This window comes from Aspergillus chevalieri, chromosome 8 (genome assembly GCF_016861735.1).
Source record: "Aspergillus chevalieri M1 DNA, chromosome 8, nearly complete sequence".
In the NCBI taxonomy this organism is placed as follows: domain Eukaryota; kingdom Fungi; phylum Ascomycota; class Eurotiomycetes; order Eurotiales; family Aspergillaceae; genus Aspergillus; species Aspergillus chevalieri.
Window position 1 is genome coordinate 25553 of NC_057369.1, and position 23054 is coordinate 48606.

Sequence of the window (23054 nt, forward strand, 5' to 3'; positions counted from 1 at the left end):
TGGGACTGTTGCCGGCGGAATTGAATGTCGGCCGCGGCCCACTGGCGCTGGTGCTGGCCGTGGCTCGGGCTATGGCTCGGGCTATGGCTATGGCTCGGGCTATGGCTATGGCTCCAGCGTGGGCAATAGCTCCGGCGTGGGCTATGGCTCCGGCTTCGGCTTGGCCTGCATGAGCCCGCTGCTCTGCTGGAATCATACTCCATTCCGCGCCTGAGCCCCCGACCATTGGAACGCCTCGTGGCACTGCGCGCCCGCCAGTCTGGGTCATCTGCCAGCCCTAACACTGGCCGAACCGCCTGCCCTGGGCCATGGTGCAAGCCCACACACCCGGCCTCATGCCCAGCCTCATGCCCGGCCTCATGCCCGGCCTCATCACCACCCACGTCCCCTACATGCCACTGCACATTACACCCATCACATGCCTGCTCGTCCCCGTCATCCCCGCAATGCTGCCGCCGGTATCCATTCACCGTCCCATCCAGATAATCGTCCAGTACCACCCGCCGGCACCCCCGACCTGCCACCACCCCCATGTATTGCTGCACCAGCTCCCCTCCACCTCCGGTGTGCCCAGCTGCCGCTCATCCTCCGCCCACCCCGCCGGCTGGATAATGATCGCCTGGCTGGCCTTCCCATCCCGCCCGGCTCGCCCACTTTCCTGTGCATAATCCAATAACGTCCGGGGCGTCCCAAGATGAATGATCACTCGGATATTTGGAATATCAACCCCCATGCCCAATGCACTGGTCGCGCAAAGCACTGTGGAATCCCCTCCCATGAACCGCCCCAAAATCCCACCCCGGTCCACCTGCCCACTGAAATACGCCTCACATCCCAATACCGCCGCCATCGCCTGCACCTGGTGGACCCGGTTGGCATATATCACCATCTTCCCCCCGGGCCCGGGCCCACTGGAGCTGCGCCTGCAGGAACTGAATAATCCGGGCATCCTGCTCCCATCCATATCCATGTGGTGCAGTGTGTGGAATCGGTGGCCGCCACACCCCATATGCCACATTGCCGCGGCTCGTGCGGGCCCGATATATATCGATCTGATCCTGTGGGTGGTGAATGCGCTGGCTGAACTCCGGTTCCATCTCGGGGGCAATGTGGCCGTTAAAAACACCATCTGTGTACGGGCCCGAACGAGCTTCCCAAGCTGTGCCATGGCGGACCGGAAGTTCTTCTGCTGGTTCATAATGATGTGGCATTCATCAATCACCACCCGGTCCAGCCGCTGCATCACCACCAACCGGTTGATGAATGAATGGAAATCGGGGGTGACAGCCGATTCCGGTGTGACCAGCACAATGGCTGCTTCATCACATGGCTGCTGCCGGTCCCATGCCATACATGGGATGCCTAGCCGCCGGCCCCGCTGCTGCATATCCTGCCGCAGCGAGATCAATGGCACCACCACAATGGTGGTGCCCCCGGGGACGGCCCACGCGGGCAACATGAATAACATGCTTTTCCCACCGCCGGTGGGCATGACTGCCACCACGGGGCTCTTGCCCTGCTGGATCGCCGCCATGGCGGGTGCCTGGATGCCCTGGAACTGCATGCCGGCCTGACCGGTCATCTGCTGCAGCGCAGCGGCCATGTCCATGGTCTGCAGCTGGTGGCGCCGCTCCATGTGGTGCTCCTCAGCCTCCACCTGCCATGGGGCCCGCTTGCGTTTCCCGAGCACGGGGCGAGCCCTAACCCGTTCCTGACTGGGATCATTCACCAAGCAAGCCCTAACCTGTTCCTGACCGGGATGGTGAATTGGACAGCTACCTTCATCCACCAAGCGAGCCCTAACCTGTTCCTGACCGGGATGGTGAATTGGACAGCTACCTTCATCCACCAAGCGAGCCCTAACCCGTTCCTGACCGGGATCATCCACCAAGCGAGCCCTAACCCGTTCCTGACCGGGATCATCCACCAAGCAAGCCCTAACCCGTTCCTGACCGGGATGGTGAATTGGACAGCTACCTTCATCCACCAAGCGAGCCCTAACCGCTTGCTGACTTGGATCATTCACCAAGCGAGCCCTAACCCGTTCCTGACCGGGATCATTCACCAAGCAAGCCCTAACCCGTTCCTGACTGGGATCATCCACCAAGCAAGCCCTAACCTGTTCCTGACCGGGACAGCGGCTTGGACAGCTGCCTTCATCCACCAAGCCAGCCCGAAGCCCACCGGCATCAATGTCGGCATGGACATCTCCTGGAACCCCCGTGCCGCAGCCGAACCCCAGAAACTGGTGCCAATCCACACTGGACTGCCGGAACATCGCCCGCCGGTGGCTTGTTGTGCCCGCCTGCTCCATCAGCTGCCGCCCATATACCATCCCCGCCACGTGCGATGAATGGCCCGCCTGTAAATCCGTCATATGCGCCATCCACTGGTCCGCATCCATGCCGTCCTCACAGTCAGCATCCAATGCCGCTGCCTGCTCCGTTTCATCCTGGCGGTCACTGGTGAATGTGCTGGATGCCCGCAGGAACCGCCGGCTGATGCCAATGGCAATGTCCCGGTACGCCGGAATATTCAATGCCTGGCCGAGCCGGGCCTGGGTCTCCCGCTTCAACACCTCCCGGAATCGCTCGGGGGTCCATGGCCGCTGCATGCCCGGGTCGGGGCCCCATAAATATGGGCTGGGGGGCTGCCATGCCGGTGTGCCGTTCGACGTGCCAATCAATGTGCCATTCAGTGTGCCGTTCGCCGTGCCATTCAGTGTGCCAATCGTTGTGCCATTCGACATGGCATTTGATGTGCCGGCCTGTGTGCCAATCGGTGTGCCATTCACTGTGCCATTCACTGTGCCAGCTCGTGTGCCAATCGGTATGCTGTTTGTTGTGCCGTTCAATGTGCTGTTCGATGTGCCATTCGCTGTGCCGTTTGATGTGCCGTTCGATGTGCCGTTCGACATGCCATTCACTGTACCATTCACCATGCCATTCACCGTGCCGGCTCGTGTGCCATTCAATGTGCCGGCTTGTGTGCCAATCAGTGTGCCATTCAGTATGCCGTTCACCGTGCCATTCAGTGTGCCATTGACCGTGCCGGCTCGTGTGCCATTCCATGTGCCATTCAATGTGCTGTTTGATGTGCCATTCGCCGTGCCATTTGGTGTGCCGTTCGATGTGCTGTTTGATGTGCCGTTCAGTCTACCATTCAACATGCCATTCACCGTACCATTTGGTGTGCCATTCCATGTGCCGTTCAATGTGCTGTTCGATGTGCCATTCACTGTGCCAGCTCGTGTGCCATTCGATGTGCCATTCGACATGGCATTTGATGTGCCGGCCTGTGTGCCAATCGGTGTGCCATTCACTGTGCCATTCACTGTGCCAGCTCGTGTGCCAATCGGTATGCTGTTTGTTGTGCCATTCAGTGTGCCGTTTGATATGCCATTCGCTGTGCCGTTTGATGTGCCGTTCGATGTGCCGTTCGACATGCCATTCACTGTACCATTCACCATGCCATTCACCGTGCCGGCTTGTGTGCCATTCAATGTGCCGTTCGATGTGCCATTCGACATACCATTCGATGTGCCATTCGACATACCATTCAATGTGCCATTCACCGTGCCATGCGCAGTGCCGGCCTGCCACGCTGTCAACTGGTCAATGAATGGCATCGCCAGCCACATATACCACACCACCAACTCCCCGACCGCCCGTGGCACATACCGGTGGATCAGCTTGCTGTCGTTGCTCGCATGGAAGCCCTTGTGGTATGCAGTCACCAGTGTCACCATCCCATCCTCAATGAACACATTGCGGAATTGGTTGTTCGGCGTGTTGACATACTGCACACTGAGCAGCTCGGGGGCCCGTGCCGGCTGCCCCGCCGTCATATGGATGGCCACGGCCAGTTTCTCCTTGAACCGGGCCACCCGGGCCAGATACTGTGCCACCAATGGGCCGTGGATCGCCCCCCGGCGCATGAATTGCTGCTGCACGGGGCGCTCTGTGCGCAGCCGCTGGATCATCCACCACCGGCCATCCACGGGCCACCGGGTCCGGCGATCATGCAAAAGTTCCAGCCCGGGTGCCCCTGGGTGGGATCATCATACAAGCCCTGCCACGGGATGGCGGGCAGCGGCATGGTGCTTGGGGTGTGGGCGCTGCTGGAACCATCGGCAATACATAATAGTTCACACAGCAGCTCCCGTGTGGCCCCAACCAGCCTGTGGATGAACCCACGGAATTCACCCATCGTGAAATGCAGATCCTTGTACAACAGCTCATCGGCTCCCATCCACGCCACATGGCCCGGCGCCGTGCTATTGTAATGGATCTTCAACCCATATGTGCGCCAGTCGAGCAATGTCTGCATGGGCCCATGGGTGCCACGGATCATGAAGCGGCTGACCATCTGCTGCACATGGTCATGAAATGACGGGCGATCGTGCACCGTGGTGGGGGTGGAGCGTGTGGGACTGGCACTATCACAGCCCTCATCGATATCGGCCAGTTGGGCATCTGCACTGGCCAACGGCCATGCTATTGGGCTAGCCGGTGTGCCATTTGGAGTGCCATTCGGAGTGCCATTCGGAGTGCCATTCACCATGCCATTCACTGTGCCATTCGGAGTGCCATTCACTGTGCCATTCACTGTGCCATTCACTGTGCCATTCACTGTGCCATTCACTGTGCCATTCACTGTGCCATTCACTGTGCCATTCACTGTGCCATTCACTGTGCCATTCACTGTGCCATTCGCCGTGCTAGCCTGTGCCTGCCACATCTGAATAATGTCCCCCACATGGGGATCCAACCACAGTGCCTTCTGCACCACCATGAACCGCGCAAGCTTGATCATTGTCACGAGCTCGGAATAGTAGATAATAATGAACTGAATTCCTATCTAGACTATTGTAGCCATCGACGAGAATATCGAATCTGAAGAGGAAAAGAAAAGAAAGAAGAGTCTATTTACACAAAGAAGTCTTATATATGGTTGTGTGTGGCCTCGCTAAGCAGCTGTTTGTCTCGATTGCTTTCATGGCATTGTTTGCCATGCTGACAATGAATGTTCATGAAAGCACTGAGCTGAGCCGTCACATAACCCCCCTTCTTAGGCGGAGTCTGTCCTCAGACTCTATGTGGGCATGTTATCATCAGGGTGGTCCTCAATCTCATCAACTCCTTCCTCCCAGGCCTTGAGCCATTCCTGTAGTCGACGAGGTGGTCCTGGCCGATCTGGGTACCGTTGGTGGTAGTCACGTACGCGATGTGGAGAACCTTTGAAATTGGTTGCTGGGTACCATGTCCGATCCTCATCAAATCCTATCCATTTCACCTGATACTGCAACTGACGTCGAGATATGCGTGAAGCAAGCACTTCCTCCACCTCCCACTCCTGCTCATCAGCCACCACAATCGGTTCTGGAGGCTCAGTCACCTGTCCAGGCAAGGGATCATTCGCCGCCCGTCGTAGCTTGTCTGGCGAAAAAACAGGGTGTATCTTCATCGAGTCAGGGAGCTCTAACCGGTAGGAGTTACCCACCTGTTCAAGTATCGGGAAGGGTCCAGCCATCTGGCTGTCAAGCTTCTTGTTCGGTCGGTCTGTTTGATATTGACGAAGGGAGAGCCACACCTTATCACCCACATCAAAATCGACAGGGCGACGTCGACGGTCTGCTTTCTTCTTCTGTCGATCCTGGGCTTGCTTAATCTGATTGCCCACTGCTGTCCATGTCTCCTCCATTCTTTTGACAGCTTCCTGCGCCCGTCGTCGGCTAACCTTCTCATCCCGGGGAGGTCTTCTCCAACTGGGGTCCAGTCAAATGAAGTTCGAGGCTCATATCCACAGTCAATGAGGAATGGAGAGGCATCTGTTGATTCTGAAGGCAGTGTAGCTGCAGCAAAGTCAATCAAGGGTAATAACTCAGACCAATTGTCTTGATGGCGGTTGATGAAGGGTCTGAGACGGTTAACAATATGCTGATTCACAATCTCAGTTTGCCCATCAGTTTGGGCATGATACGCTGTGGAAAGCTTCAGCTTCACTCCAAGAATCCGACAGAACTCATTCCAGAACGCCGATACAAATTGGGGTCCACGGTCAGATACAATAGTCAATGGGGGTCCTCTATGGCGATAAATATGCTCAATGAACATTCGTGCAACATCTTCAGAAGTGGCAGTCTTCTTGCAAGGAATGCTTATAGGTCTCTTGCTAAATCGATCCACAATCACTAGTGCGGCATCAAATCCTCTCTTGTCAGCTGGGAAGGAGCGAAAATCCATAGATATGTGCTGCCAGGGCCGCTCTGCAATGGGTAAGGGTTGGAGCAGTCCAGGGGCACGATCACGTGGGTTCTCAGCTCTCCGGCATTTTGAGCAATTCCGTACATATCTCTCCACATCTTGTCTCCAAGTTGGCCAGTAGTACCGTGTTCTGATGAGCTGTTGGGTTTTTGTTCTCCCTGGATGTGCAGTTGATACCTGTGCATGCACTTCATCAAGTAGCCGGGTGCGGAGTTCAGGGTCATCATCAGGAACAAACAATCGATTTCCCTTCAATAGTAGTCCATCTTGCAGATTCCAATCATTCCTTCCCGTCCGAGCTTCCTCACGATGTTCCTCTGCTGTGGTAGAGTTCCGGTTTGCACTGAGTACTCGGTCTACAACTTGTAGGGTGGGCTCTAGCACGTTGATAGTGTGGACTTCAGCACATTCATTGATCTGGTTAGTTTCCATTGGCTGTTCAACAGATTCTGGTTTCAATAAAATCTGTTGGCGATAATCATCCTTTCTCTGCACTTCTGTACTGGGTCGGCTTAGGGCATCAGCCAGAGTATTCTCTCGGCCAGGGCGGTAACAGATTAGGAAGTAAAACTGGGAAAGGAACTCAGCCCACCGGGCTTGTCGGGCGTTCAACTTCTTAGTAGTCATGAAGTATTCCAGAGCGCGATGGTCAGTATATATGTTGAAACGCTCTCGGAGTTGCAGTCCTTCTAGCTCAGTTCGCCACTCCTGCAGTGCACGGATGATGGCTAGCATCTCCTTGTCATGGATCTCATAGTTGCGCTCAGCATCAGACATGCTCTTAGAGTAGTAAGCCACCGGGTGCCAGAGATCTCCATGCTTCTGGGAGAGCACTCCAGCTACTACCCCATCTGATGCATCAGTTTCCAACTTCGTCTCTAGTTCAGGATGATAGTGTCGCAGTATTGGGGCATCTGTTAAGCGTCTCTTCAGCTCCTCAAAGGCCTCCTGATGCTGTCCAATCCAGGTGAAAGGCACATCCTTTCTTGTTAGGTGATTCAGTGGCTTTGCAACACGGCTATAGTCCTTGATGAATCTTCGGTAAAAGTTGCAGAACCCAAGGAACGATTGCACACCTCGAATAGTGGTTGGCACAGCCCAATTGCGGATCACTGCAGTCTTCTCTGGATCTGCTTCAATGCCATCTGTTGTCAGGATGAACCCCAGATACTTCGTCCGAGTAACATGAAACTCGCATTTCTTAATGCTGGCCTGGAGCCCTGCAGCACGCAGTCGTTCAAGAACTTTCTTGACATGAAGTTCATGTTCCACAACATCCTTTGAATAGATGAGTAGGTCATCCACAAATGCAGTGACAAACTCATCCAAATAGTCCATGAGAGTATCATTGATAAAGCGCTGGAACGCTGCCGGTCCATTGGTGAGTCCAAAGGGAACCACATGGTATTTGTACGTTCCATATCGTGTTCTGAAGGTGGTCAGGTCCTCTGACTTTGGGTCAAGTCGAATTCGGTGAAATCCTTGTCGTATATCCAGTTTTGTGAAAATCTTTGCACCACTGATCCTCTCCATCAGTTCATTCACCAGTGGAATGGGATATCGATCCTTTCGGGTAATAGCATTCAACTTCCTGTAGTCAACACAGAATCGCAGTCCGCCTCCTGGCTTCCGTGCCATCAAGATGGGAGATGAAAAGGGTGCGGCACTGGGTCCAATGAATCCCTTATGGAGGTTATCCACAATGTAGTCCCGTGCGGCTTCCAATTCCTCTGCAGTTTGCTTGTACAAAGGGCTATAACCCACTTCTCTTTCTGCAGTCTTCCCATCTTCAAGTTCAATTTGGTAATCGTTTGCCCGTCGAAGAGGCAGTTCATCAGAAGCTGCTTTGGAGAAAACATCTGCATATTCCTGATATTGCTTGGGTAGTAGTTGTTGTACTAGTTCTTCCTCATAGTGATCTTCTTTCTGGCGGTCCTCCTCGCGTTTCTCTTCAATGATGCGGTCAATTTCAGACAGGCTAGCAATGAAGACCTCAGTGTCCTTCTTCTTCAGGTGTCGTTGGAATGGTGCTGCTCCAATTGCTGCAATATCAATTTGGGCTACTTGGTGAGATGTTGTCTCCCTTTGTAATTTCTGGTTGGCCATGACTGGTCTAGAGAGGTCCTCTGATTCCATTGATTGGTCAGTCAGGAGTGACTGGCCCCTGAGAGCACGTGACATCTTAGCCATATTCATTCGCCGGTCTGATTCCTCTTTCTGGGGAACTCGATATCGCTCTCTTTGTTCCTTCTTCTCAATTTGTCGATCACGTCGCTCCATATCAGCTTGGTGGATGGGATCAGGCTTGGAATGTTGAAGAATCTGCTTTGGAGCCACCAAGTACTGTTTGCACTGGATTTCATCCAAGAGGCTTCGCTGCTCTGGCCATACCAGCTTCCGGTGTTTGACGTTCAACCACACATCCTGACTGTCGAACCACTTACGTCCAACAATCACATCATGCTGTCCCAAATTAGCAATCAGAAAAGGTTGGTTCAAGAACCGCCGCCCATCAATAAGCAAGTGACAAATAATGGCATGGGTAATTGTTGAGCCAGTTCCTCCATCATAACCCTTTGTTCCTATGGGTGTATCAAGTCGTCGTGTTGGGACTCCAAAGAACTTTGCTAATCCAACTGCTCGTTGGGTGTCCATAAAGAGATAACCATTTGCTCCAGTGTCAGCCAGGGTCGTCAGAGGGATACTGATTCCATTGTAAGCTATCTGACTATTCACATTGAATCCCTGTCCCCCAATCAGTTGACTGAGATCTAACTCGCCTAGGTTGACACCATCTAGGCCCAGGTTGGAGACTTGCTCCTGGGCTAGACTTTTCCCGCATCATCATTTATCTCATTCACAGGTGCTTTCTGCTCGAGTTCCTTTAGTTCAGAGGTTGAAGTCTTGGTAGGACAGTCACGAGCGAGATGTCCATGTTCCTGACAATGGAAGCATCGGCCTTCCTTCATCAATCGGTCACGTTCAGCGTTACTTGTATGTGGGGTGGTGCTCCAGGATGGGGTTGGTTCTTTCTTGAAGGTGGTCCCAGCTCGATTAGTTCCCTTGCTCATATCCTTGTTGAGGGTGAATGTCCGCTTCCTCTGAGCCTGGTGGCCGATAACCTCAAGGAAACTGGCAGTCTGGGAGACTGCGCTGGAGAACTCCTGGAAGGTGTTATCCTTGATGCGGTCAGCGATACACAACTCTTGTAGCCTGGTTGTCAACTTGGTGTACAGTTCATCCTTCCAGTCCTTTTCTGCAACATCTGCTTCAGCAGCAAGGTACAGGAACTCAGACAGAAATTCATGGAACTTGTCACTGGTTTTCATATAAAGTTGTCGGAAATGATGCTTTGCAGTGGCGATGCGGTTCGGGTCATCATAAATGGTCTTCAGATGATCGAGCATGTCCTTTGAATCAGTATATGGGTTCATGGCATCCTCTCGCATACGAGGGGTGATGTGCTTCCAGGCCTTGCCCTCACAGCGGCTAGCCACATATGCCATACGGAGTTGGGAATTGTCGAAATGGTCGGCGTTGGCAGTAAGTTTTTTGGTCATCAGGAGCAGCCAGTCTTCGAATTGGGGTTCCTTACCATCAGTCAACATCGGGGGATCAGGAATCTTGGTGGTCTTTCGGACACTAGTGGTTGTTGGCATGGGTTCCTGATTGCCGCTGTTGGTCAACTGCATGGCCATCTTTGCAATCTGGCGGCTATATGCATCACGCTCAGACCTAGTCTCTGCTAGCTCCCGTTGGACATGCTCATCGTTGTCAATGCGGTCCTGAAGTTGTTCTCTAACTTCCTCCAGTTCACAGCGCAGAAGAGCAATCTCCCCATCCTTGGTTCTGCCTTGGAGTTCTCTTTCAGCACGTTGCACTCCTTGTTCGTCAATGCACTCTTCATATCGTTGGTGGATTGAACAGAGCTTCTCATACAGCCACTCAGGCTTTTCAGAGACGAACTGGAGGAACTCCTCCAATGTCACCATTTGTTGTTCTTCATTATCATCTCCATCAATGAACACAGATGATCGTCGGTTCTCTTGGTTGGTATTGTCATTCGCCTCGTTTCGGTTGGTTTCATCATCATTCGCTTCGTTCCGGTTGGCTCTAGTAGAGGCAATGGTGTTTCTTAGGCGAGGCATGTCTGCTGGGTTCGTTGCGTCGGTATCGGTGTCTATCGGTCGGTCAGAGGGGCACACTACTATGGCTCTACGATCACTGGATCGAGCCAATGAAGTAGGTGTGTGTTGAAAAGAAAGGGTGAGATTCGATATTATGTCACGAGCTCGGAATAGTAGATAATAATGAACTGAATTCCTATCTAGACTATTGTAGCCATCGACGAGAATATCGAATCTGAAGAGGAAAAGAAAAGAAAGAAGAGTCTATTTACACAAAGAAGTCTTATATATGGTTGTGTGTGGCCTCGCTAAGCAGCTGTTTGTCTCGATTGCTTTCATGGCATTGTTTGCCATGCTGACAATGAATGTTCATGAAAGCACTGAGCTGAGCCGTCACAATCATCCGCGATAAAATGGGGGGGTAACTGTCGGGATCACGCCACCCAGTCTCCCCCCAGCCGAGCACCGCCATGGCACACACAAGGGGGCTTTCATATTCATGGGCACGGTGGCGCTGGTTGAGCAGCTCAATGCAAAACTCCAAGCAGGCACGCTCCATTGGGCTCATCATCCATGCCGGCTCGGTGCTGCCTGCATTGCCAGTCTCCTCTGCTTCTTCCACATGCTCGGGGCTCACCCCATGCCCGGCTGTGGGCTGATCTCCGGGGCTCACCCCACGCCCCTCTGTGGCCCGATAACTGCCGGGGTTCCCACCCTGCTCTAGGATCCGACCGGCCCCGGGGAACATATGGACCGCCCGAGCCCGGGCTCGATGGGGCGCCTGTTGGGGCCTCGCCATGGTGGGCATGGCAAGCTGCCACAACATCTGCCACTTCCGCTGCTGCCGCGCGGTCATCCCATACACGGGCAGTGGGCCACACCACTCCTGCATGCCCTGTCCGGCCTGGGTGGCCTGTGTGCGTGCAATGAAGCCCAACACTTGCTGTGGGCCATGGACGGGTAACCCTAATCCAACAATAGCGTTCGTCAAGCTAATGGTGCCAAGCTTACGGGAAGGAATCGATGAAGAAGAAAGGAAACAAAGTGGAATCGAACAATATATATATATCTCTCTCTCTCTCTATCTATCTCTCCATCTAGCTATATATCTCGCTATATATCTACATCTACATCTATATATATATATACACACCCCCACATACCAAACAGTGTATCCCTTAAGATGAATGATGAATGGGTGTATAGTGTCTAGTTCTCTTTCATCTCAACAGTCACATACGGCTGCTGCTGCCGCTGCCGCTTTGCTGCTGGCTCCTCCCCTTTTCCCTCCCCCAGCCCCGCTTCCGCGGGCCTAGTGATACCTGAAACCCTAGGAAGGCATGCCACTCCCGACTGATGGCCCGGTATTGCACCCGCCGTGCCTGGATATGGCCAGGTGCCTCCTGCAGCCCCCGGGCATACACCGTCCCAGCAGCCCAGGACCCATGGCCGGCTTGCTGGTCGATCAGCCCATCATCGGCACTGTAGTCACGCTTGAACCCACCACACTGCAGGTGTGCCCGGGAGATGGCAATTGCTGCATGCCGCCAGGAAATCACATTGAGCTTGGTCTGCAGATGTATGTGGGCCTCACGCTGGAGCACCCCCCGCAGCCGGCCACTGTCCCATGCCCCCGCTGCCAGATTGGGGCCCCGTGGCCACAGGAAGGGGGAGCGTGCCTGCCGGGTGCCATGGGCCAGGGCCTGCACTGCCCGTGCAAAGGGCAGGATCAGCCATAGATAGTACACCACAAGCTCACTGACCTCCGCCGGGAGGTAGCGATGGATGATCTTGGTGGACCCTGTCATGCTGTATCCCTTGTGGTATGCCGTCACCAGACTGACCACCCCATGCTCGATGAAGAGATTGCGATGCTGGCCACACACAGTGTTGCTGTGTCGGATCCCCAGCAGCTCAGTGGCCCGCGCCGGCTGCCCAGCAGTCAGGTGCATCAGCAGGAGCAGCCGCTCCAGGAACTGGTCCACCTGTCCCAGGTAGGCATCCACCACGGTGGTGTGCCACATCACCTGGTGGTCATGCGGCCGCACCCCCACCCACTCAGCCCGCAGCCAGTCGGTGGCCACCACCCGGTCCATCAGCCATTGCTCTCCTGTGGTGGGCAGCGCTGCACGGGTGCGGTGGTCCTGCAGGAAGTTCCATCCACGCCGGTTGTTGGTCGGGTCGTCTGCCAGCTCCACCAGGGCCAGGCGCGGCACCACCGCCTCCCGGGTCTCCTCCTCATGCAGCAGGAACAGCCCCTCCAGCTCCAGCTGGGCCAGCTCCACCTGGGTGCGCACGAAGCCCCGCAGGCCCGCCATGGTCAGGTGCAGTTCCTTGTAGCTCAGGGTCTGCTGGTCATCGCTCCAGTAGATATATCCCAGACTGGTGGTGGTGTTCTGGATGCGCTTGCCAAACGTGCGCAGCCGTGTGAGCCAGTTGAAGGGGGCAGCCACCCCCGGGAGGAGGAACCGCTCCCGCATGGCCTCCAGGGCATCTGCCGGGTGCTCAACCTGACCATGGTCCGCCATCTGCACCGCGCGCTGCGCCACCAGCATCTGGGCCATCTTGATCAGCCCGGACAGGGAGCTGGTGAACGCGTAGGGGTCCCGGAAGGTCTGTTTCTCCACATCCACCCCCAACACTGCCAGGAAGGCCACCACCGCACTCTCAAAGAGATCCCCTTTCAGTGGGTGGTCCAGCAGCGCGATGGACAGGTCCAGGCAGGCATGGTCCAGTTGCTCATATGCTGCATGGCGCCGCTCGGTCCTCCGGTCCCCCTCCGGGTCCCGATCCCGATCCCCCACGGGGCGTCTGGATGACGACCCATGGGCCCCCTCCTGTGGTCCATGGTGGATGATCCGCCGCCCCGGGCCCGGGTGTGCAGAGTGGTGGCGAGGGCAATGACAGCAGCTCCGCTGCCGCCGTCTCCATCCGGTCCAGGGCCGCCAGCTGTGCAGTGGTGAGCTGGTGGCCGAGCTGCACGGCTGCATTGGGGCGGCTGGTGCGGTAGGCGAAGCAGATCAGCCGCTGCCAGACCTGCCGGTAGGCCCGGTAGGTGGAGGGCCGGAGCTGGATCAGGATGGGCCGGTCCCACACCCGTGGCCGTTGCAGGAAGCTGTTGATTCGGATCTGGTGGACCGGATTGAACAGGGTTAGCCATCCGTTGGATATTATCATCCATACAAATCGATGTACAGACGGAGAGATATAGATCGATATACATAGTATACACACACACACATGCACACGCACATATATATATATATATATATATCTCTCCCTCTCTACATGCATATGGCATATGGGTGTGCACGTGCGTGCATGTGGTGTGGGAGTGCATGTGGTGTGGGAGTGCCAATATATATATATTTCTCGCTTGCTTGCCGACTCACCTGGTCAAACTCGTTGATCCGCCGCGTCTTGATGGACTGGTAGGCCGCCTCGATCAGCCGCTCGACGCTGGCGCTGAACACTGTCAGAAGGGGCTCAGCTGTGGGATCCGGTGGTGCAGCCAACGGGGCTACCGCTGTGAAGGCATGCCCATGCAGGAACTCGGGCCACCGGGTGAGCTCCAGCCAGGGGGATATCTCGGTGGGCGCTTTGGCATCCGGGTCCGGCACCTGCTGGGCCCCGGCCTCCGCCGCTGCCGCGTCCTCGGCGAGGGCCCCGGCCACCTGCCTCCGGATGAACTCCACCTCACCCATGGTGGCCGCCTGGCGGGCCCGCTCCGTGTGCGCGGGTGGGGTGACCTGGAAGAAACCGCTGCCGGCACCGGATGGGAAGAAGCGCTGACAGCTGACGGTCCGATACGGGGGCAGCGGGGACACCTGGCTGGCCGGGGGCTGTCGGCCCCGGGGTCGACGGTCCGCATGGATCCGGGTCCGGTGCCGCAGGAGGCTCTCAGGATTGCACACGATGTAGGCACAGTCGGGGTGGGGGCAGCGATAGCCCGGGTGGACGGGGAGCCCCGGGACCGGTGGACTCCCCGGGGCCGGGGGCGGCGGGACCGGACGGTCAGGCTCCCGCGCGGGGTCCCAGCAGGGCCGCTTGAGCATCAGGGCACAGGCGGCCCGGCGGAGGGCCGGGGTGGCCGCGGAGGGATGCTTGGGATGGCGGTTGGCCAGGTGGGCGGCGAGATGGGCGGGCCGCACGGCGAATCCACAGGGACCACAGATCCACAGGCGATGGGTGTCGTTGTAGAGGAAGAGGTCCATCCTCTTTCGTTCTCGGTCCTTCCTTCTTTCTTTTCAGGTTTTCAGGTTGTTGCCGGTGTTCGATTGGGTTCGATGAGCACTCACCGTTTATGTGTATGGGTATGGGTATGGGTATGGGTTTGTGGATGTGGATGTGGATGTGTATAATATCTATAGATAGATATATATATATATCTATATCTATATCTATATATCGGGGACAGGAAGGAAAAAGGGAAAGAAGAGAAGGGGAGCTCGCAGCGTCTTAATAACCGGACAAACAGATCGAGATCGACGGATCGACGGACGGACGGGACGAAGGGGTGGGACCGGAGACGGGACGAACGGACCAATGAGGATTAGAGAAAACCGATCGGGGGCTGGATGGATTTGCTACTAGGGTATAGATTCCAAAGGGTTTCCTCCTCGGTTGTCTGGTGTGGAAGATATGGCCAACCGACTACCGACTACTCACAACGCGCGACGCAGGACGCGTTGGGGTAAACTGGGCTAGCACCTTTGTCAAACGGCACCCAGAGCTCACAACTCGTTTCAATCGGAAATATGACTATCAGAGGGCTCTATGCGAAGACCCAGAAGTTATTTGTCGTTGGTTTACACTTGTTCAAAACACAATTGCGAAGTATGGCATCCAGGAAGCAGATATCTATAACTTTGATGAAACTGGGTTTCAGATGGGAGTGATCTCGACTACAATGGTTGTCATAAGCTCTGAACAACATGGAAAGGCAAAAGCAAAACAGCCTGGCAATCTTGAACACTGCTGATGTCCTTACAAAAGGCACGAGGAAGATAATGCATAAGATGGATTTGATGGAAGCAGAGATTCATGATCTTCGGGCGGCAAACGAGGCCCTTAGCAAACGCCGGAGGGCTAAAAAAACACGTCTAAGGAAAGGAGGGTCGCTTTCAATACTGGAAGCTCAGGAATTAGGGGATCAAATGGAGGTTGAGGTGCAACTAAAGGAGGAAACACGCATTAGGGCTGGTCGGCGACCGCGGACTGAGACACGCGCGCGGCGCTGTGGCAATTGTGGAAAGGCCGGACACAATGCGCGTTCCTGTCAGATAGTAGTAGAGACGTCTGAGGAAGATGATTCTGAATAATTTTAATGGAATTTTAGTGCATTGGTGGAGATGTTGGAGTTAACATCGCGGCGGAGCGATTTCGTGTTACATTCGCCCGTGTGTTACATTCGCATGTGGAGTACGTTAGTTCTTCGCGATCAATACAAGTCAATCAGCATTGGTTACCTTCTAGTTTCTGACTCGTCCGCACTTAACCAACAACCCAGTATACGTACTCGGTTGGCCTTGTTTCTCCATTCGATTACCTTTACCGTTTCTACTTGTTGATTATCTTACGGAGCCTGGAGGGGGCGATATACCCATCAACGCATACGACATACCGGACCGGACCCGGAGGGGCATTGAGCATACGATTACTTGGGAGACACTTAGGGTAAGTGTCCAGTCTCGAAATACAACTAGCTAGAACCCTAGGTACGACACGAGAGAAGCCAGGTTGTGACAGATCCCTTGTGAGTAGCCCATTGTTGAATATGTGGATCTTCATATTCTATAAGAGGGTATTAATTAGAACATGAAGTACTTATGAAGCATTATTCTGGTACTTACTTTTTAGCAAATCAATCAATTGAATATACTCCTCTTCAGTCTGACAATATAACAGACTAGCCATGCGATGCCTTACTCCAGAATGGGATGACCCTTTTCTTAGAGTCTCATCAATCCCACGCTGAAAGTGAATATGACAAAAACGAATGGAATTTTGTATATGCCATAATTCATCTCTGTCTTCTTCATCACAGGCCTTGATAAATGATGCTAGGCCTATAAGTGAAATATAAGTACATAGGATGTGCTTTGGAAGTATGTAGGAAGTACTAACCTTTTAATTGACCTCTGTCCATGTCCAATGTAACAACTTGCCACCCATCTCCATCAATATGTTTCCAATGAATCACCTGATCAGTCAACTCCTTGATGCGTGCATTTATATGCCAAAATAATCTGGCATAAGTATTTTGATCTTCACCAGTTATAAAACAGCGGCAGAGTGTTATTACTAAATATCAATCAGAGTATTAGTAAAGTCCTTTAGAGACACTATATAAATACTTAGTTACTGTTACTCACTTTTTCTGGTTGATCTGATCTTCGCTGCAAATACCACCTCTTTAATTCTACTTGAATGTACACGTTTGTGAGATGCATCAAGTTGAAAAAAGGGTAATGATAACCAGAGTTCTGCCTGTGCTTTGGTTAAGCAAATAATCAGAAAGTCACCATTGTCAAAGATAGCAGTAGTTGCATATTTCTGGAATAATATATCAGTTTTGACCAAGGTTAGAATGATTGCAAGTACTTAGGTTGAAAAGTACTTCCAAGGTACTTACTTGTAGCTCAGGGTCCTTTTGTCGCTGAAAAAGAACACCATTGATATCCTGACCAAAAGGATATGCAATAAGCCTTTGCTTATGTAGAATAGCTCTTAACTTATCCAAATTAGCAAAAGCAGCATGTAATTCAGCAAGACATTTAACATCTGGATTCCTTTCTTGGAGCCATTGTGTCACGGGCTCGGAATAGTAGATAATAACGAACTGAATTCCTATCTAAACTATTGTAGCCATCGACGAGAATATCGAATCTGGAGAAGAAAGAAGAAGAGGAAATCTATCTAGGTCATGAAGAGGTTTTAAGAGGATTGTTGGCGACATGACTGGATGGTGTTTGTGATGTATCATCCATTGCCGTAGTGTTGAACCGCCATGTGAGCTATCATATGTGAGCCGTCACATAACCCCCCTTCTTAGGCAGAGTCTGTCCCCAGACTCTGTGTGGGCATGTTATCATCAGGATGGTCCTCAATCTCATCAACTCCTTCCTCCCAGGCCTTGAGCCATTCCTGCAGTCGACATGGTGGTCCTGGGCGATCAGGGTACTTCTGATGGTAGTCACGTATTCGATGTGGAGATCCTTTGAAGTTGGTGGCTGGATACCAAGTTCGGTCCTCATCAAATCCTATCCATTTCACCTGGTACTGCAACCGACGCCGACATAGGCGTGAGGCAAGCACCTCTTCCACTTCCCATTCCTGTTCATCAGCCACCACAATCGGTTCTGGAGGCTCGGTCATCTGCCCGGGCAAGGGATCATTGGCTGCCCGTCGGAGCTTGTCTGGTGAAAACACAGGGTGTATCTTCATTGAGTCAGGGAGCTCTAATCGATAGGAGTTACCCACCCGTTCGAGTATTGGGAAGGGTCCAGCCATCTGGCTATCAAGCTTCTTGTTTGGTCGGTCAGTCTGGTAATGGCGAAGGGAGAGCCACACCTTATCGCCTATGTCAAAGTCAACAGGGCGACGTCGTCGGTCTGCTTGTTTTCTCTGTTGGTCCTGTGCATGCTTAATCTGTTCCGCCACTGCAGTCCATATATTCTTCATTTTCTTGGCAGTGCCTTGAGCTCGTTGTCGACTAATCTTCTCATCTCTGGGAGGGGATCCTTCAATCGATATCCAATCAAATGAGGTCCGAGGCTCATATCCACAATCAACAAGGAATGGTGATGCTTCAGTCGTTTCAGATGGTAATGTTGCTGCAGCAAAGTCGATCATTGGCAGCAAATCAGACCAGTTATCTTGGTAGCGGTTGATGAAGGGTCTCAGTCTGTTGACAATATGCTGATTCACAATTTCTGTCTGTCCATCTGTCTGAGCATGGTAGGCTGTTGATAGCTTCAGCTGAACTCCAAGGATTCGGCAGAGTTCATCCCAGAATGCTGACACAAATTGGGGTCCACGGTCTGATACGATAGTTGATGGAGGCCCCCTATGCCGGTAAACATGTTTGATGAACATGCGTGCAACATCTTCAGAGGTGGCAGTCTTCTTGCAGGGAATGCTGATGGGTCTCTTGCTAAATCGATCCACTATCACTAGTGCAGCGTCATATCCATTCTTGTCAACTGGAAAGGAACGGAAGTCCATAGATATATGTTGCCAGGGGCGCTCAGCAATGGGTAAAGGTTGAAGAAGCCCTGGAACATGATCTCGAGGGTTCTCAGCTCTCCGACATTTTGAGCAATTCCGTACATATCTTTCAGCATCTTGTCTCCAGGTTGGCCAGTAGTATCGTGCTCTGATGAGCTGTTGGGTTTTTGTTCTCCCTGGGTGTGCAGTTGATACTTGTGCATGCACTTCATCAAGCAGTCGGGTGCGGAGTTCAGGGTCATCATCAGGAACAAACAATCGGTTTCCTTTCAGTAGCAGGCCATCTTGGAGAGTCCAGTCATCCTTTCCCTCTTGAGCTTTCTTGTGATATCCTTCTGCTGTAGCAGAGTTCCGGTTGGCCTTGAGTATCTGATCCACTACCTGTAATGCTGGCTCCAGGTCATTCACCTGAATTGGTGCTTCAACAGTCTCTGGCTTCAGCAAGATCTGGTGACGGTACTCATCCTTCTTCTGGATATCTGTCACTGGTCGACTAAGGGCATCTGCAAGGGTATTCTCTCGTCCAGGTCGGTATCGAATCAGGAAATAGAATTGGGAGAGGAACTCAGCCCATCTGGCTTGCCGTGCAGTCAACTTCTTTGTTGTCATAAAGTATTCTAGTGCTCGATGATCTGTATAGATGTTGAAGCGTTCTCGGAGTTGCAGTCCTTCAAGTTCAGCACGCCATTCTTGCAGTGCGCGGATGATAGCTAACATTTCCTTGTCATGGATCTCATAGTTGCGCTCAGCATCAGACATGTTCTTTGAATAATAAGCAACTGGGTGCCAGAGGTCTCCATGCTTCTGGGAGAGTACTCCAGCCACCACTCCATCTGATGCATCAGTCTCCAGCTTCGTCTCTAATTCAGGGTGGTAGTGTCGCAGTATCGGGGCGTCAGTCAGATATTTTTTCAATTCTTCAAAAGCTTCCTGGCATACATTAGTCCAGGTGAATGGCACATCCTTCCTCGTCAGGTGGTTCAGTGGCTTAGCAATGCGGCTGTAGTTCTTGATGAATCTTCGATAGAAGTTACAGAACCCAAGGAATGATTGCACACCTCGAACAGTGGTTGGCACTGCCCAGTTGCAGATCACAGCAGTCTTCTCTGGGTCTACTTCAATGCCATCCGTTGTTAAAATAAATCCAAGATACTTTGTCCGAGTAACATGGAACTCGCACTTCTTGATACTAGCTTGGAGTCCTGCTGCGCGTAGCCGTTCAAGCACCTTCTTCACATGAAGCTCATGTTCCATAGCATTCTTTGAATAGATGAGCAGATCATCCACAAATGCAGTAACAAAATCATCCAAATAGTCCATCAAGGTGTCATTGATGAATCGCTGGAAGGCAGCTGGTCCATTGGTGAGTCCAAAGGGAACCACATGGTATTTGTAGGTCCCATAACGCGTACGAAAGGTGGTCAAATCTTCAGATTTAGGGTCAAGTCGAATTCGGTGAAATCCTTGTCGTATATCCAGTTTTGTAAAGATTTTCGCACCACTGGTTCTCTCCATCAACTCATCAACCAATGGGATGGGGTATCGATCTTTTCGGGTAATGGCATTCAACTTTCGATAGTCAACACAAAACCGTAGTCCACCCCCTGGCTTCCGTGCCATCAAGATAGGTGAGGCAAAAGGGGCTGCACTGGGTCCAATAAATCCCTTGTTGAGGTTGTCCACAATGTAGTCTCGTGCAGCCTCCAGTTCCTCTGCAGTCTGCTTATACAGGGGGCTATATCCCACTTCTGATTCTGCAGTCTTCCCTTCCTCCAGTTCAATCCGGTAGTCATTCGTCCGTTGAGGGGGCAGCTCATCAGAAGCGGCCTTGGAGAAAACATCTGCATATTCCTGGTACTGTCTGGGCAGTAGTTGCTGTACCAATTCCTGCTCATTGTGATCTTCCTTCTGGCGTTCCTTCTCGCGTTTTTCTTCAATGATGCGGTCAATTTCAGACAGGCTGGCAATGAAGACCTCAGTGTCCTTTCTCTTCAGGTGTCTTTGGAATGGTGCTGCTCCAATTGCTGCGATATCAATTTGGATTGCTGATCGGTCTGTTGTCCTCCCTTGGGGCTTTGAATTGGTAGTGATGGTGCTAATCTCCTGACCCTGTAGGGCGCGTGACATCTTGGCCATGTCTGATCGCCGGTCTGCTTCCTCCTTCCGAGGAACTCGGTACTGTTCCTTCTGTTCTTCTTTCTCAATTCGTCGATCACGTCGCTCCATATCAGCCTGGTGGGTAGGGTCAGGCTTAGGACGCTGCAGGATCTGTTTCGGAGCCTCCAAATACTGCTTGCTCTGGATGTCATCCAAGCAGCTCCGTTGTTCTGGCCAAACCAGTTTTCTATGTTTCACATTCAACCAGACATCATGGCTGTCGAACCATTTCCGTCCAATGATCATGTCATGTTGGCCCAAGTCGGCAATCAGGAAGGGCTGGTTCAGGAATCGTCGTCCGCCCACAAGCAGGTGGCAAACAATAGCATCAGTGATGGTTGAGCCAGCTCGTCCATCATACCCTTTTGTGCCAATCGGTGTATTGAGTCGTCGGGTGGGGATTCCAAAGAATTTCACTAGTTCTGTCGCTCGTTGGGTGTCCATGAAGAGGTAACCATTTGCTCCAGTGTCGGCTAGGGTAGTCAGGGGGATACTGATTCCATTGTGAGCTACCTGACTATTCACATTGAATCCTTTCCCTCCAATAAGTTGGCTAAGATCCAATTCACCTAGGTCAACACCATCTAGCCCCAGGTTGGAGACTCTCTCCTGGGCTAGACTTTTCCCGCATCATCATTCTGTTCATTCTCAGGTGCTTTCTGCTCAAGTTCCTTCAGTTCAGGGGTTGGGGTTTTGGTAGAACAGTCGCGAGCAAGATGCCCATGTTCTTGGCAATGGAAGCAACGGCCTTCCTTCATCAATTGATCACGCTCAGCATTACCCATACGTGGGATGGTAGAATTGGTGCTCTGAGATGGGGTCGGTTCTTTCTTGAAGGTGGTCCCAGTTCGACTAGTTCCCTTGCTCATATCCTTGTTGGGAGTGAACGTTCGATTCTTCTGAGCCCGGTGGTTGATAACTTCAAGTCGGCTTGCAGTCTGGGAGACAGCGCTAGAGAATTCCTGGAATGTTCCATCACCAATGCTACTGGAGATGCACAACTCCTGGAGCTTGGTCGTCAATTTGGTGTAAAGCTCATCCTTCCAATCGTCTTCAGCGACGCCCGCTTCAGCTGCGAGATAAAGGAATTCAGAGAAAAAGTCATGAAACTTGTCACTGTTCTTCATGTATAACTGTCGAAATTGGTGCTTTGCAGTGGTAACACGGTTCGGATCATCATAGATTGTTTTCAGGTGATTGAGCATATCCTTTGAGTCGGTGTATGGGTTTATTGCATCATCTCGCATGCGTGGAGTGATGTGTTTCCGAGCTTTACCATCACATCGACTAGCCACGTATGCTATACGAAGTTGGGAAGTGTCAAAGTGGTCTGCATTAGCAGTAAGCTTCTGAGACATCAGGAGCAGCCAGTCTTCAAATCGGGGCTCCTTTCCATCGGTAAGCATTGGGGGATCTGGGATCTTGGTGGATTTGCTGTTGATGGGCATTGGAGAGGCTCGACGGCCACTGGCACTGTCCATCACCAGTCGGGCAATTTGGCTCCCAAATGCGTCACGTTCAGCAGTCACATCAGTAAGTTGCTTCTTGATATCTTGGAGTTGTCCCTTCATCTCTTCTGTTTCACGGCGCAGAAGCGCAATTTCTCCATCCTTGGTTTGTCCTCGGAGCTCTTCTTCAGCAAGCCGGACCTTATGGTCATCAAGACTGTCATCATATCGTTGATGAGTTGCTTGGAGCTTCTCATACAACCATTCTGGCTCCTCAGAGGCATATTGCAAGAATTCCTCCAAGGTCATCATGCGTTGTTCTTCATTCTCATCTCCATCAATAAGGATGGGGTTCTGTCGGTTCTCTCGTTCAGTATTGGTATTCGCTTCATTTCGGTTGGTATCATCATTGTTCGTTTCGTTTCGGTTGGCTCTGGTAGAGGCAACGGTGTTTCTTGGGCGAGGCATGCCTGCTGGGTTCGTTGTATCGGTATCGGTATCTATCGGTCGGTCGGAGGGGCACACTACTATGGCTCTACGATCTCTGGATCGAACCAATCAAGTAGATGTGTGAAAAGAAAAAGGCGAGATTCGATATTATGTCACGGGCTCGGAATAGTAGATAATAACGAACTGAATTCCTATCTAAACTATTGTAGCCATCGACGAGAATATCGAATCTGGAGAAGAAAGAAGAAGAGGAAATCTATCTAGGTCATGAAGAGGTTTTAAGAGGATTGTTGGCGACATGACTGGATGGTGTTTGTGATGTATCATCCATTGCCGTAGTGTTGAACCGCCATGTGAGCTATCATATGTGAGCCGTC

At 52.5% G+C, this 23054-nt stretch overlaps 7 protein-coding genes across 7 annotated transcripts; all 7 read right to left on the bottom strand.

Moving 5' to 3' along the window:
- Positions 1 to 466: 466 nt before the first annotated feature.
- ACHE_80008A (uncharacterized protein) lies at positions 467 to 3937 on the bottom strand (the record flags this gene model as incomplete). The annotated part of the gene is made up of 1 exon (XM_043283332.1): positions 467 to 3937. The coding sequence occupies one exon, from the start codon at positions 3935 to 3937 to the stop codon at positions 467 to 469; it is 3471 nt and encodes a 1156-aa protein (XP_043140621.1).
- Positions 3938 to 3978: 41 nt separating this feature from the next.
- Positions 3979 to 4815, bottom strand: ACHE_80009A (uncharacterized protein; the record flags this gene model as incomplete). The annotated part of the gene is made up of 1 exon (XM_043283333.1): positions 3979 to 4815. The coding sequence occupies one exon, from the start codon at positions 4813 to 4815 to the stop codon at positions 3979 to 3981; it is 837 nt and encodes a 278-aa protein (XP_043140622.1).
- A 665-nt stretch (positions 4816 to 5480) lies between these two features.
- ACHE_80010A (uncharacterized protein) lies at positions 5481 to 8921 on the bottom strand (the record flags this gene model as incomplete). The annotated part of the gene is made up of 1 exon (XM_043283334.1): positions 5481 to 8921. The coding sequence occupies one exon, from the start codon at positions 8919 to 8921 to the stop codon at positions 5481 to 5483; it is 3441 nt and encodes a 1146-aa protein (XP_043140623.1).
- Positions 8922 to 10676: 1755 nt separating this feature from the next.
- Positions 10677 to 11219, bottom strand: ACHE_80011A (uncharacterized protein; the record flags this gene model as incomplete). Its single annotated transcript, XM_043283335.1, has 1 exon — positions 10677 to 11219. The coding sequence occupies one exon, from the start codon at positions 11217 to 11219 to the stop codon at positions 10677 to 10679; it is 543 nt and encodes a 180-aa protein (XP_043140624.1).
- Positions 11220 to 11625: 406 nt separating this feature from the next.
- On the bottom strand, positions 11626 to 12957 carry ACHE_80012A (uncharacterized protein; the record flags this gene model as incomplete). Its single annotated transcript, XM_043283336.1, has 1 exon — positions 11626 to 12957. The coding sequence occupies one exon, from the start codon at positions 12955 to 12957 to the stop codon at positions 11626 to 11628; it is 1332 nt and encodes a 443-aa protein (XP_043140625.1).
- A 175-nt stretch (positions 12958 to 13132) lies between these two features.
- ACHE_80013A (uncharacterized protein) lies at positions 13133 to 14607 on the bottom strand (the record flags this gene model as incomplete). The annotated part of the gene is made up of 2 exons (XM_043283337.1): positions 13133 to 13522; positions 13786 to 14607. 2 exons carry the CDS (start codon positions 14605 to 14607, stop codon positions 13133 to 13135), a joined length of 1212 nt encoding a protein of 403 aa, XP_043140626.1.
- A 2836-nt stretch (positions 14608 to 17443) lies between these two features.
- ACHE_80014A (uncharacterized protein) lies at positions 17444 to 21223 on the bottom strand (the record flags this gene model as incomplete). Its single annotated transcript, XM_043283338.1, has 1 exon — positions 17444 to 21223. The coding sequence occupies one exon, from the start codon at positions 21221 to 21223 to the stop codon at positions 17444 to 17446; it is 3780 nt and encodes a 1259-aa protein (XP_043140627.1).
- Positions 21224 to 23054: the final 1831 nt, after the last annotated feature.